This window comes from Varanus komodoensis, unplaced genomic scaffold, assembly GCF_004798865.1.
Source record: "Varanus komodoensis strain SLA01 unplaced genomic scaffold, ASM479886v1 scaffold1, whole genome shotgun sequence".
NCBI lineage: Eukaryota > Metazoa > Chordata > Lepidosauria > Squamata > Varanidae > Varanus > Varanus komodoensis.
Window position 1 is genome coordinate 136,824,319 of NW_025335268.1, and position 13,302 is coordinate 136,837,620.

The window sequence follows — 13,302 nt, forward strand, 5'->3', positions numbered from 1 at the left end:
TACCCATTCACTAACTGTTTCTGCTGGGCCTTCGTTTCTCTCATTGAAATTCCCCCTCTGTTGAGATATTTTCCTTGACATGCAACAGGCTTCAAAATGCACAAACACCCAGTCTGGGCCTTTTCTGTTTCCATAAGTTTTCTACTAGAACATGACGCTTCACAGATATTTTTGCCTTGTGGCCAGCATATATTCATATTGAGCAGCTGTTTGGCTTGCAAATCATTTATCTGCTTCTGTTCCTGCAAACAGGCAGTGCTGTTAACTCCTTCCAGTTTTCTACTGATCATCCAGTAGATAGTGGTTCATTGCCACAGTTTGTCACACTCTGATACCACGTGTCTCTGCATAATCCCTGAGATCATCCGAGGGACCACTTCTGAGCATGTGACTTGCCTTAGGAGCACTTTATGAATAGACATTACACAGATCCTCATCGTTTAGACATCTGCTTAAATCCATCTCTTCACACAGGCTTTCTACTCAACTAGTTACGGCTTGTAGCATGAAGCTGAGTGTGCAGGTTTACTTCTGATTAAACTTGTATAATTTTGTATTACATGTATTGCTTTTTTCTGCCTTTGAGTTTTATGTTCACCACTTTGATACTTCAGTGAAAGGCAGTCCATACATCTGAAAAAACAAACAAACAACCTGCCTGTTGAACTTAACAGAATGACAGCTGTATACCAGAATAGGCTAAACCTGTGCGTCAATGGGGCTTTTACTTATTTATTTATTTTATTGATATCCTGACTTTCTTCCTTTAAGGAACTAAATGTAGCTTACATAATCCTCCCCCTCCTCTCAATCATATCCTCACAACAACCCTGAGAGAGTTAGGCTGAGAGTTAACCCTGTGCATGAACCATAACCCTAGTCCAAAGTCAGCCAGGGAGATCCAATCTCTCAGATCCAGTCCAACATGCTAGCTATTATACTCCTCTGGTTCGCTATGCAAGTCCAAGATGCATCACAATGCTCAAGATCAGTTCTAGGTTGTCGTGGGTAAGAGTATCTATGATGCATTCCCTACATGGATGCAACACAACCAGGCCAAATGTATCTGTAATATTGCTATAGCTTTCATAGCACAGGTGCAATGCTTGTTGATGGGTAAGCAGAAGCTCATGTAAAGACTCCCAGGATACAAGTGGAAGTCTCTCAGAAAAAGCAGTTCAGCCAGCCTACTAAGCTGCCTCTCACACCTGTATTCAAAGATAATTATAATGTACTTTACATACCTCGTTGAAGGATTTCTTCACCTCCACTAGTGGATGCCAATGTGCAATCGGTTTGCGTGGGTAAGCCAGCATTTCATTCCAGTGGTCTCGTCCTAGCCCCTCAGCGTTGTTTGCCACACGGCAAACCCCGATAATCTCATTATGCCCAACTCTGAAAGTAAAAACCACATATAGAAAGGGGTTTAGGGACTTTTTTCTTAACCCTGGGCCATTGGCTCATCTTACTCTGTTGCTCATTCCAGCTGTTTTGGTCCTTCTTACTGAAGGTGTATCTGCTTGTTGAGCAGCTCTTCCATTCCTCCTCCTTTCTAGAACTTCTTTGATTTCTCTATCCAGGCTCACGAGGCTTTGCGGCAGGCAGCAGAAGCTGCAACCCAGACTTTGCCAAATGTTCCTAACCAGCTGGATTGGGCTACAACTGCCAGCATAGCCAGCAGTCATGACCATCGCTCATGCTTACTGGGTGTGGTGGGAGCCATTCTCCGACACATTTGGGTGGCACCAGACTGGGGAAACCTGCTGTAAATTCTTCCAGTACCTGAGACTTGTGTGGCAACCATGTTTTATCTGCACTCTTCACATTTCTGCAACATGCACCCTGACAGAGGCTCTATATCTTTAACTTCTACTTCACCAGCATTAAAGGAAGGGAAAGTTTTGCATCACTACTTTCCTATGCTAGGGAAAACCACACAAGTTGATTTTCTGTCTCTTGCTGAGGCCCAAACTACACATTAGGTCACTGTGGTGTGGAGTAGAGACTTGGGAGAGCCAGATTTTGGTCCATGAAGCTCACCGAATGACTTTGGGCCAGTCATTCACTCTCAGCCTAACCTACCTCGCAGGGTAGTTGTTCTAAGCCACCTTGGGTTCCTCCGAAGAGGAAACAAAGTAGGATATAAATGTTATTGTTGCTGCTACTGCTTTTCAAGGAACATGGGACTGCTATTGAGTACCACAGGGCTCCATTCTGTCACCTGTGCTATTTAACATCTACATGAAACTGCTGAGGGAGGTTATCTGGAGGTATTGGCTGACACTCAGCTCTACCTCTCTTTTTCATCAAGCCCAGGTGACACAGTAGCATCTGAATCAGTGTCTGGGCTTGGTAATGGACTAGATGAGGGCCAACAAACTGAGACTCAGTTCAGATTAGATGGTGGTGATGTAGGTGGGCAGATGGTCTGTATAGTTGAGAGATATTCAACCTGCTCCGAATTGGGTTACACTCTCCCTAAGGAATGAGGCTCATAGTTTGGGGGGGTTCCTGCATCCAGAACTGTCACTTGAGTCTCAGGTGGACACAGTGGCATGGAGCACCTTCTATCAGCTTAGGCTTATTTACCAACTACTGGGACAGGCAGAGTCTACCCACAGTAGTCCATGCTCTGGTAACTTCTCGTTTGGATAAGGTTTTTTTTCAGCACCAGATGAAAACCTTTGTATTTTTCTGGTATTTTAGCTGTAAATTAGTTGTAATTTAGAATTTAGCTGTAATTCTCACATAACCCCAGTCCTCTACCAGCTTCACTGGCTCCCCATCGAAGTCCGGGCTCAATTCAAGGTGCTGGTTATCACCTATAAAGCCCTTAACGGCTTGGGACCTGGATACCTAAAGGAACACCTTCTTCTATATTTGCCCTCCCGTCCCCTGAGACTGACAGCAGGGGCCCTCCTCCGGGAACCCTCCGTGAAAGACATTAGGAGGCTAACTACCTGGAGAAGGGCTTTCTCTGCAGTGGCGCCCCACCTATGGAATGTGCTACCCAGAGAGGTCCACCTGGTGCCGTTGTGATTTGTTTTGTTTTTCGGTGCCATGCTAAGACCTTTTTATTTAAACAATATTTTAACAATTTTTAATATTATCTATAGGTTTTTAATTTGCAGCCAGGGTGAATCGGGATTTTATTTGCACTATTTGTACTCTGTTTATTTATTGTATGTAAGCCGTCCCGAGGCTCATGCGAATGGGACGGCATACCAAAAAGTCTAAATAAATAAATAAATAAATAAATAAATTTCTAGTTTTAATTATGTATTATTATCATATATGGCTGCTATGCCTATGTGCCAGTTTGATTAAGGCTGCTATGGATTTGTTGTTATTATGATTGTTTACTGCTTTTGTGTTATTGTTTTACTGTTATGTGTTGTTTGTGTTTTATTTATATGTTTGTGACTGTAAACTGCCCAGAGGTCCTTTGGGCTGTGGGGGTGGCATAAATGAAATAAATAAACAAATTCATAAATACATTCATACATAGACTCATTTTTCCTGTACCCATCTGGGAACAGTTAGTTAAAGGTGCTGATGTCATTATGATCAAGTTTCCCTTATTCCTTCCCTTTGTACAAGTGACAACTATTGTAGCAAAACGAGGGCAAGGAAACTTTGGGCATGATAATACCACATCGCAAATTATCTTTTCTAGAAATTACCTGGCAGATGCATTGTCAAATGGAGCTGTGCATTCTTCTTAATGTGTGGTTTTGGCCTTTGCTGCTAAAGTTGCTGAGGAAATAAACAGAAGTGCAATGCATACCCTACCTATTGCATACTCTAACATTATGCAAATGAAAAATGGTCTTGTTTCTAAAATGTCATCAGGTTCAGCTTTTTAAGTGAACCTACCTGGTCTGTACTTCCTGGGCAGATCAAAATGCAGTTATCCTTCAAAATAAGCACTTCAGTAAATTCTGTGATTCTCTTCTTGGCTGAAACAGCATACTAAACTAAACGTGCATTTTAGGGTAAAATGAATACTTTTGGAGAAAATGCACATTTAACAATATTTAAATGGATATTTTCATGTTTGTTTATTCAGAGGTACATAGATGATGTGGAAATAGAGGGGGGCGGACATGTGGAAATAAACGCATGTGAAACTGACATGACTGTAATTAGAGTGATTCATCCACCCCTAGTCGTAATGTGTACTTTTATGCACACAAGAGCCAAGGTCATTTGCCACCAGCATTCCAAGACTTAATGTCTAGAGCAGATACCCTGTGGAGGGAGTTAAATCCTGGAGGTTGTGTCCAGTGTCAGTCCTACATAGAGTAGATCTATGGAAAAGAATGGGAATTGAAATAAGTTAGACTAATGCTGGATGCAAGCCAAAAGCACGAAAACCTAAGTAACCTGACATGAACTGAATATTAATATGGCATTCCCCAAAGGGGGAAACAGAAAAAACAGAGACTTAGCTCTCTGTGCAGTCAGGATTGGATCTGTCCTGGGTAAGTAGAGAGAGGGTAGGAAGTGTGTTCTCACAGAGACTGGCCAGCACGTGGCTTTCAAAAGGCCTTGTGTACAGTTTGAGGTTCAGGCAGCATGGCATTTTCCATCCTGTCACATGGATTTCACGACTTCAGGGGAATGCATCCATATTCCTCTTGGAAGCAGTGCAGGTTCAGGAAGGTGGTTAACTCACTCAAAGGGAAAATAACTGAGAAGCAAGGAGAATGGCTTAATGTCTCTAGTAACATGATTTGTCTTTCGTGCAAGCCAGTTGTGTAATCAAGTGAGTCTTGCTGTGGAATGTGAAGGGGGGAAATGGTCCAAATACGATTAAGGCATTGCAGAGGCCCCCCACTTACCGGTCATAATCCATAACAGAGATAAGCAGGCTGACTTGGTCCATGTTCTCTGGAGGGATATCAAAGATTATTGCCTCATTATAGGTAGGATTAAGTGTGTTTCTCTTTATGGTGGTTTTCTTCTTTTTCAGCCTCCTCCCATCACAGAGCAGAGACACTTTGACATAAGGATCTGGAAATCAGGAGAAAAAGAAAATGGCATTACTGAGAAAAATGCATTCTTTCCTCCCACTGTTTACTGGGAGTGCTGTTTGGAAAAGCAACTGTAATACTGGATGGGTGTGTGTGTGTGTGGTGGGAGGGCAAGCGTGACCATGGTGGCAGGGTGCCTCCCCAATTTCCATTAATCCATCAGCTTTCTGCATAAAACCTATGCTCAAAGGGGTCCTCTGTGCAATCAATCTAGGACCCTGCAACATGTAGGATTTCTAATTGTGCAGACAGTCTACAAGGATACAGCTGATGTGCATGTAGGCTCTGGGAAAATTAAGTTACAAACACATGGAGGTCGGGGCTTGCCACCACAATCCCTCTCCCTGCTGCACACTGGAAAAGCAACTCTTTGCTCACATAAACACAGGTACAGGTTAGTTAACAATGAAAATAGTGAACTCATTCTCTGAGTGGCGTTTCTCATACAGGCAAAACTTTACCACCAACATACAAGGAGGAGGCTTGGGGGAACCCCAACATTTGCAGAAATAAATATAAAATAGTCATTAGCAATGCAAACACACTAAGAGAGAGGCAGGAGGAAACCCCTTACATGACAAAGACAGAGAGCTTTTGTGTAGAAGGCATTTGTCATACTCTCATAATTCCCTATACATGTGAGTTTATGGAATTTTGAATGATGTTATGCCATTGCAGTTTTGCTTCTGTGACTATCAAGCACCTTTGGCAAGTTGGTTTAGAATGGGGGGAAATGTGACATTTAATTGTGACAGCAAAAGGAACCACTTTTTGACTTACGTATTTGTGTTATTCTGCTGTATCATAATGCCACCTTGAGGTAGTGCTTAGTTTTCAGTTGTAAAATAAACCCAAAAACAGCTACAGCAGATTAACAGCTTTGTGTAGAAAAGCTCTGGATAATCTTGGTGGCCATAGAATGATTATTGGCTGATGAGTGGACAGATGGAAAATTGAGAAGGGGGCATTGGATGGAAGATGACATGGCCGGAAGATGGCAACACTGCAACACTTTGTTGCAAGCTTGACTTGTAACATTCCATCAATGAACGTATTCCCAGATACTCTAGATCAGGGATGGGAAGAAGGTTGCCTTCCAGATGTTTTGGATTTCCAGCTCCCAGAAGGCCCTGCCAGCATGGCCAGTAATTAGGAAAGCTGGGAGATGAAGCACAAAATATCTGGAGGTCTACTTTCTACCAATTTTGCTCTAGATGTTTAGTTTATTGTTAGCTAGAAGGTAGCTACAACTATTGTCTTCAGGCACTCGTAGCAGGAAAGACTAGTCCCTCAAGTGAAAGGACAGGGGTTTGAGACCAATCATGGCTAGAAGCAAAAAAATCCAATGGAGCATTTTTACTGCACTGAGAGAAACAAATGTTCTGGATTAGCTGAAATGCTGTTTTTGTGTGGAAGCCCAGAAACAATCTCTGTGTACATGGCCCTGGCTTGCTTTCTTTGGTGGGAGTAATTTTTAATGATACTTCTTTCCTGCCTTTTGCTCCCTTTTCTAGAACTGTTTCCTCTGCTCATTGTTGACTTTGTTCATCCTCATAGTCCATTCCCTGTTCTTTAAAAGGATACAAATGTCCTTCATCCATAAACATTCCCTTAGCAACCTGATTGTGCATATACCTTGCATACCAATTTTGTTTTGTAAGCTTTTGTAAACCATTTTCAAAAAATGAAGCTTTTAAAACATGGAAATAGATAAATGAGAGAAGGAAAAATAGGGCAGTGATGCCTCAGTAGCTGCCCTAGAGACTGACTTTGGCAAATTACTTCTGAGTTTCCAACACCGCATAAGTGCTCTGTAGGCTGCTGGAGAAAAACACGGTGTATTTAGACGATGCAGGAACTATATAGTGTACCACTGCAAAGCCACTGAGCTATTTTCCTTCTGAGCCATTAATTCTCGGTGATTCAAACTGTATCAAATGCCAGCTGAGCAGAAATGTTTGACTGCCCAAACATCTTTACAGTTATTACTGCTGTAGATGTAAAAGTTTGTGGGCAAACTGCAGAGACCGGCAAGTCTAGCCCAGGAAATGTAGTTGAGACATGACAGACTTGCCAGTAATTGCATAAGAGTTCTCCAAATTATGTGTGCTTGTTTCCCAACTTTACCATGCTCCCCATAATTCACTGGGCAGAGGAGTAGCTTTCAGAGGAGTAGATGTGTTACTCTCCTGCATCAAAATGAACCAGGACGTCTTGCTCATTTTGAGCAAGATGAGAATAAAAGGGATGCCTAGACAACTCAGGGAGGACCTTTTTGCACTGGATTGCATCCTATGGAGCGATCCTTTAACTTCCAGGACCACAAAAAAATATGAGCTCCCATTTCTGGGCAAGAAAAGCAAGGGAATCTTTTTCTGGGTGGCAGAAAACTGTACTCCATTGCTTCTTTGATTATAGGGCTCCAACAATGAAAGAGGTCAACAAAGGATATCTGAGGGGTTAATGTTCTCTTTTCTTCAACACACCCACAAGGGGATAAAGGATGCCAGCCCTGGAACTCAGGAGGTTGGAGGAAAAGGTTGGCCACAACTAAGAAGAGGGATGTTTAAAGGTGTTTTTGTCCCTGTTTCGTGTGAGTCCAGCAGACCTTTGGATCTGGTAGCTCTTCCACCAGCGATTGCTGCTTTTGTGTCATATATTCTTGTCAGGGGGTATATGTTAGGTAAGAATAAATTCTTCTTTCCAGATTTAGGTTATATGGCACTTCCTATTTTCCAGGTATCATTCTCTCAGACAAGGCTTGGTTTTTGTCTTTTTATGGTGAAAATGTCAGCACAATACTTATGCTTGCATATCTGCAAACATTCAACATTATCTTGAGGCAAGGCTTCAAACTGAACTAAACCCTAGTTTCAGGTTTCCCAAGCTTCTCTACAAGCAACAGGCTGTGGGAGTAGCTGATCTAAAAGTTCTGAATCTCCTTATCTACTCTATAGAGGTTATCAAACCTGTGTAAATGATTTTGGCTTCATTTATTCATACCCCATTAAGGCACATAATTCAGGAAACATTTCTAACTCACCTATGTCTAAACACTGGTGCTGAAATGTAAGCCTCTTAGGATGCAGTGCTACTGAGACGGGCATAAGCTCTGAACTCAGAGGCCCAGGCTCATCCGAGACAGGGTGGGAGGGCAGGTGATCTTTGCTTCCCACTACTGTTCTGTTCACTAGACAGCTCTTTTCTAGTGACAGCATTTAATGGAGAGGAAAAGAGGGTTCAATGGCCTCAGAGTCTCTAGTCTGCTCTGTTGCTCACCATGCCCCTCCCTCACCCCTCTCCAAAGTTGTTCTCCTTGTCTTCAACAGCAGCCTGTGTGGTTCTTTCCATTCCAATTTTTAGGGGTAGGGGATGAGGCTCAAAGCTCCAGTTTCTAGCTCTACAATTTTGGACCTTGGATCTGGGAATCCAAACTTTCCCAAGGCCCTTGGATAATATAGGCAATGGCTACATTTTCCTTTGTTAGACTGTTGCTTATAACAACACACAAACAAACAAAAGCAACCTAGAAACTTATGACATAGTACAAGCATATATGTGACTCAAGAATTATTCTCTAACTCTATCCTGGTTTTGCAATTGTGTATTCTCAAAGCAAAGCTCCTGTATTTACAACCAGCAAACTTCCTCTTTGTTACCTTATCTGATTCCATTCTTCTTTATATCATCCTCCAATTTGCTTTATTAAGCTATTTACAATTCTTGTTATTAAAAAATGATATGAACGTTCACAGATTGCCTCTCTGTTAATGACACCTTGGTTTCCCAAACCAATCTGGTGCCTAGTATCTGGACTTTTTATTATCAGCAAAGAATGCTGATGAGTCAATAATCAATTACCAGTTGCCTGATATTTTGGTCTCCTATATGGAAAGGCTCAAAGATAAGACAAACTTAATTAGACCTGTGCTAGGAGATAGAGTTCCACTACATTGTCCTTTGCAATTCCGTATTACATGCCGAAGTTTTTTGCAGGCATTTAATAATTGAATTTCCTAATTGGATAGTATGGGCAAAGTGGTGCATATGCAGAAGATTTGCCTGATTTGCCACACTCCCCGTTGCTCTGTAACACGCAGATTAAGCCCTTGAATGCTTATAAAACAGAATGATGTGGCCAGTAAATACAAAAGAGCCAGTTTCAGTTTCAGGTTAGCTGAAACTGAATCTGATCTGAGATCAGATCAATTCAACCTTACAGGTTAGCTTCACAGCGCACTGGAAAACTGATACAGGTGGCATGTTTATATGAATTGCACATTGCTTTGCAAAATTGCTGTGTATGAAGATCCATAGAATTCTCCAGGGTGAACTCCAGCCAAATTAGGCACCTGTAAATGTTGCTATTCTTATTATTTCTTTAACTTATTTAGTGCCATCAAGGTTCCTATAAGGGTGGACAGATCTGATTTAGTTTTCCTGAGATGGTTGGTTTTTTGAGGTCAAGCTCATTCAGTTCCATTCTCCATAAGAGTTTGTAATTTACTATTTTTTAAAATTGTGTTGAAATTCATACATATTTTGCATACACATATATTAAACACACATTTATGCTCATTTTTAAATGTACACATTTAAATGCACACAATGTATATCTGTAGATATATAGACCCATTGACTAAGGCATGTGTGTGTGAATTTTGAGCATGCATGCATTTGAAGGGGCAGTACCAAGAGCTGTGTTGATTGACCTTCCTGTCTACCTGTGAACCTTTCTCTCTTTCAGCAAAAAGAAAGATCCACTAAATTCTAGGATGATTCAGAAAACACAGGGTTGCAGCTTAGGACACCGTAATGCAATAAGAAACATGCAATAGTTCATTGTAGTCTCTTTCGACATGATTTTTCAGGGACTAGTTGTGGGATGAATTCCATAAAACAATGCATGTGGAAATGGTTACACATCAATTGAAACATTTCCCAGGAATGATTTACAACAGGGGTGGGCCACATATAGCTCCTGGGCCCTTGCTGCTCCCCAGCACAGCCCTGTTTCTGCCTATCATGCTGCCACATTCAGAAGCAGCAAAAAGACCATCCCCATATAATGACTATGGTGCTACTCACTGCTACAAAAGTCAACTTATTTGACTCTTTTCGTCCTATGGTTCTCTAAAAGCACTAAAATGTAGCTTGCAAATGAATCATTTTTATCCTTGCTGAGCTCTCTAGCATTATCACCACCATCACATCACATTATTTCTCACCTTTCTTCCTCTTGCAAGGAAACCGAGAGAGCTTGCAAGGCTCCTCTCCATTTCATTTTATCCTCACAACAACTCTGTGAGGTAGCTTAGTCTGACAGTCACTGACTGGCCTAAGTTACCCAGTGATCAGTGAGGTTGAGTAGGACCTACAACCCAGGTCTCCAAGTTGCAGTCCAACAATCTAGCCTCTATACCAAAAGGGCATGTGGAGTGGCTTGCCACTGAATTTTGGTGGAACATTGCCTTTTTTCCTTGGGGCATCCCACAGACTGTGGCAACACCTTGCAGTTTGCAGCCTATGGAAGTAGATTTGACAGAAGGGGCCCTTCCTGCAGTTGTCCACCTCTGGTGTATAAGCATGTGGTAGCCTGAGCTTGGTCTCTTACTCCCAAATTCATCCTTTTAAAAATGCATGTGGATTTTCAGTTCTGATATAAATATTTGCCAAAATGAGAACATCATTATATTTTGGAAACAGTTCAAAGGCAGCTTCTAATTACATTACACCCTGGTTAAATTTATGCAGATCACTTTAAAAAATGAATTTGGTTTCTTGGCTTCTAACAAAGCTCTAGTGACACAGTTTCAGCTTTCATGCCAACCGTGCTTTCGAACATTTTGTCTGACCTCCAACCAAAATGTAATGAATGGTCTGTTAGTTTATGAATGCCACTATTTTCTGTGTGGGTGTGCGATAAATATTTCTCACAGACAGCTCTGTTTGAAGCAGTGGCTTCCATATAACCAAGAATGTGTAGGAAAGCTTCTTGACTGATTGGAGCAAGTGATGCTGTCACAGAAGGAAAACCAAGGAAATAGAGAGCTGCTGCCTTGTGTCAAGGATGAAAGCACCTACCTGAGTAGCCAGTTATATCCATTGCTTTGAGATTCCTGCATTTTATGACTGTTAAAGTGAGGCGACCTGCAGTTGGCAGATAACAAAGGGAAAACATGATCTCCCCCAGGTCCACACTTTCCTTTAATAAAAGAGAGAACATGGAGCATTAGAAACGGGTAAGAAGAGAACTTCACAGACTGTCACTTCCCTGCTTTGCATTCTATTGATATTCTCTACGTGTTTCTCCTCCTTTGCCAGGACAAGGCAAGAAAGGGCAACATTTGCTCAACACTTAACACAGTTCTGAAAGCGTTTCATGTGCTGTGGACCCTTGTATACCCCCAGGCATAACTGCCAAAAAAAAAAAAAAGGTATGAAATTCAATGAGAAATAAGTGGATGCCAGGTAATTGCTGGTGGTACACACATGCTGGACTATAGGTCAACATAGCATGCCCTCGGTGATTAGCTCCTAAAGAGCCGATAAAGCACATCCTCCCGTATAGACGACCCTGGGGGCTGGGATTAGCCAGGGAGACCCAATAGCTTAACAATTTGTGGGAGATCAGATCATGAACAGCACCTTTTCTGGGGTGGCCCCAAGGCTGTGTAATTCCTTCCCCTCTGTTGTTCATCTGCCTTTGTCATATGTACAGTGGTACCTTGGCTCACAAACTTAATCTGTTCCAGGACTCTGGTCGTGACCCAAATTGGTCATGAGCCAAGCTAAATTTCCCCGTAAGTTGGCAATATCTCTTTTAAGACACCACTAACTATTTGCAGAAGTTTTTATACTACACAAAAGGATGTGGGGGATCTACCAAACATTGTGCACTCTGCAGATACAGCAGAATGGGGGACTGGTGCAAATACTGCATGATTTCTCCATTCCATTTTGGGCAATTTCTCCACCTACTGCAACTTTAGAAGATATGGTCAAAAAATGCTAGGAGCCTCTGAACCCCTGAAGATTTCTGGGTGGGAGATGCAAGAGGGAGGTACCTACCAAAAATCCTCTTCTGAGGGTCAGGACCACATGCAATTAGCTCTCTTAAATTCTCTTGAGTAAACATATATACAGTTTGGTTTCAGACCAGCTTTTACTTATTTCAAAATGAAAACTGACACTTGCATGATACTCACACAGGACTGTGACTACACAGAAAGAAATGGTATCAAGAGCTCCAGTAAGATGGTGAGCTACCACAGAGATACTGAACTTATTTAAGCCCAAGCGCTGAATTTTGGAGACGCTCTTGGGGGGCTGCATTCCAGCAGACCAAAGGCAAAAGTGACATGGCCAAAAAAAGGCCAATATATTTTATCTGAAAGCTTGTATTGCCCCAAAGCCAGCCTTTGAAAGGTATTTCAGAATAAGGGCCAAAGCACACGAAAGTCAGGAACCTACCAAATGATTGCCACTTGGGAGAAAGAGGCTGAGGCTGGGGCTCGGGGAAGGGAGTATATTCATTTGTGGAAAACTGGTGGGCCAGAGTAAGGCCCAGGGAGGCTGGATTTGACCTGCTTACCTGAGTTTCAACATTTCTTGAGTGACATAGTTGCCCTGAATGATATTGTTCATGATTGGGAGGGTGGTGGGTGGGAACCAAATGAACTAGTACTTGCACAAAATGCAGATTTGGGAAAACATATAATCCCACTTTTGCCTGCACCTGAGGAAGGGGCACAATGCAATGCACAATTAAAGTGCGCAGCATAGATGTATTTCCCATCCAGCAATGGACAATTTTGCTTCCCAAATAACCTCTTTGATCCTCTGCTTGCTCACCTATCTATTAACCTGTCAAGCCTCTATTGGGTAGGAATCTGATGTAACAATGGCATTTGCAGGTGTTCTGTCCTCTTCATTGCACCCCTTCATCTTCTAGCAATGGCACATGGGAGAATTGTCTGCCACATGTGATACGTAGCTTGAAATAACCAAGAATCATTTGGATCCTTGCAATGTGTCAGCATGTGCCAGCTTTGAAGTGTGGTTGATTCTTAACCTTTGCTTTCTGGTGAAACTTTTCAGATAACTGACAAGGTCAGAACTGCAAAGAGGTGTAATGATCCAACTTAACATGCTCTCCAGGAAGTGATAGGCATGGTGTGAGGGCTGGGCTTTCCTGTGATTTCCTGCAAAACTCACTTGGGCTACATCTTAAAAATAAAGGGTGAAAATGGACAATCATTTAACT

General features: G+C 42.1%; 1 protein-coding gene across 1 annotated transcript in view; it reads right to left on the reverse strand.

Moving 5' to 3' along the window:
- Window positions 1–1,113: 1,113 nt before the first annotated feature.
- The window catches only part of SYT6 (synaptotagmin 6), a 72,929-nt gene continuing 60,740 nt past the window's right edge, over window positions 1,114–13,302 (reverse strand). The window contains exons 3-5 of the mRNA XM_044420522.1: window positions 11,121–11,241; window positions 4,845–5,016; window positions 1,114–1,395 (exon numbers count right to left, since the gene is read on the reverse strand). Coding sequence (XP_044276457.1) covers window positions 1,215–1,395; window positions 4,845–5,016; window positions 11,121–11,241 — 474 coding nt within the window. The 3' untranslated portion in view covers window positions 1,114–1,214. The remainder of the gene's footprint in view (window positions 1,396–4,844; window positions 5,017–11,120; window positions 11,242–13,302) is intronic.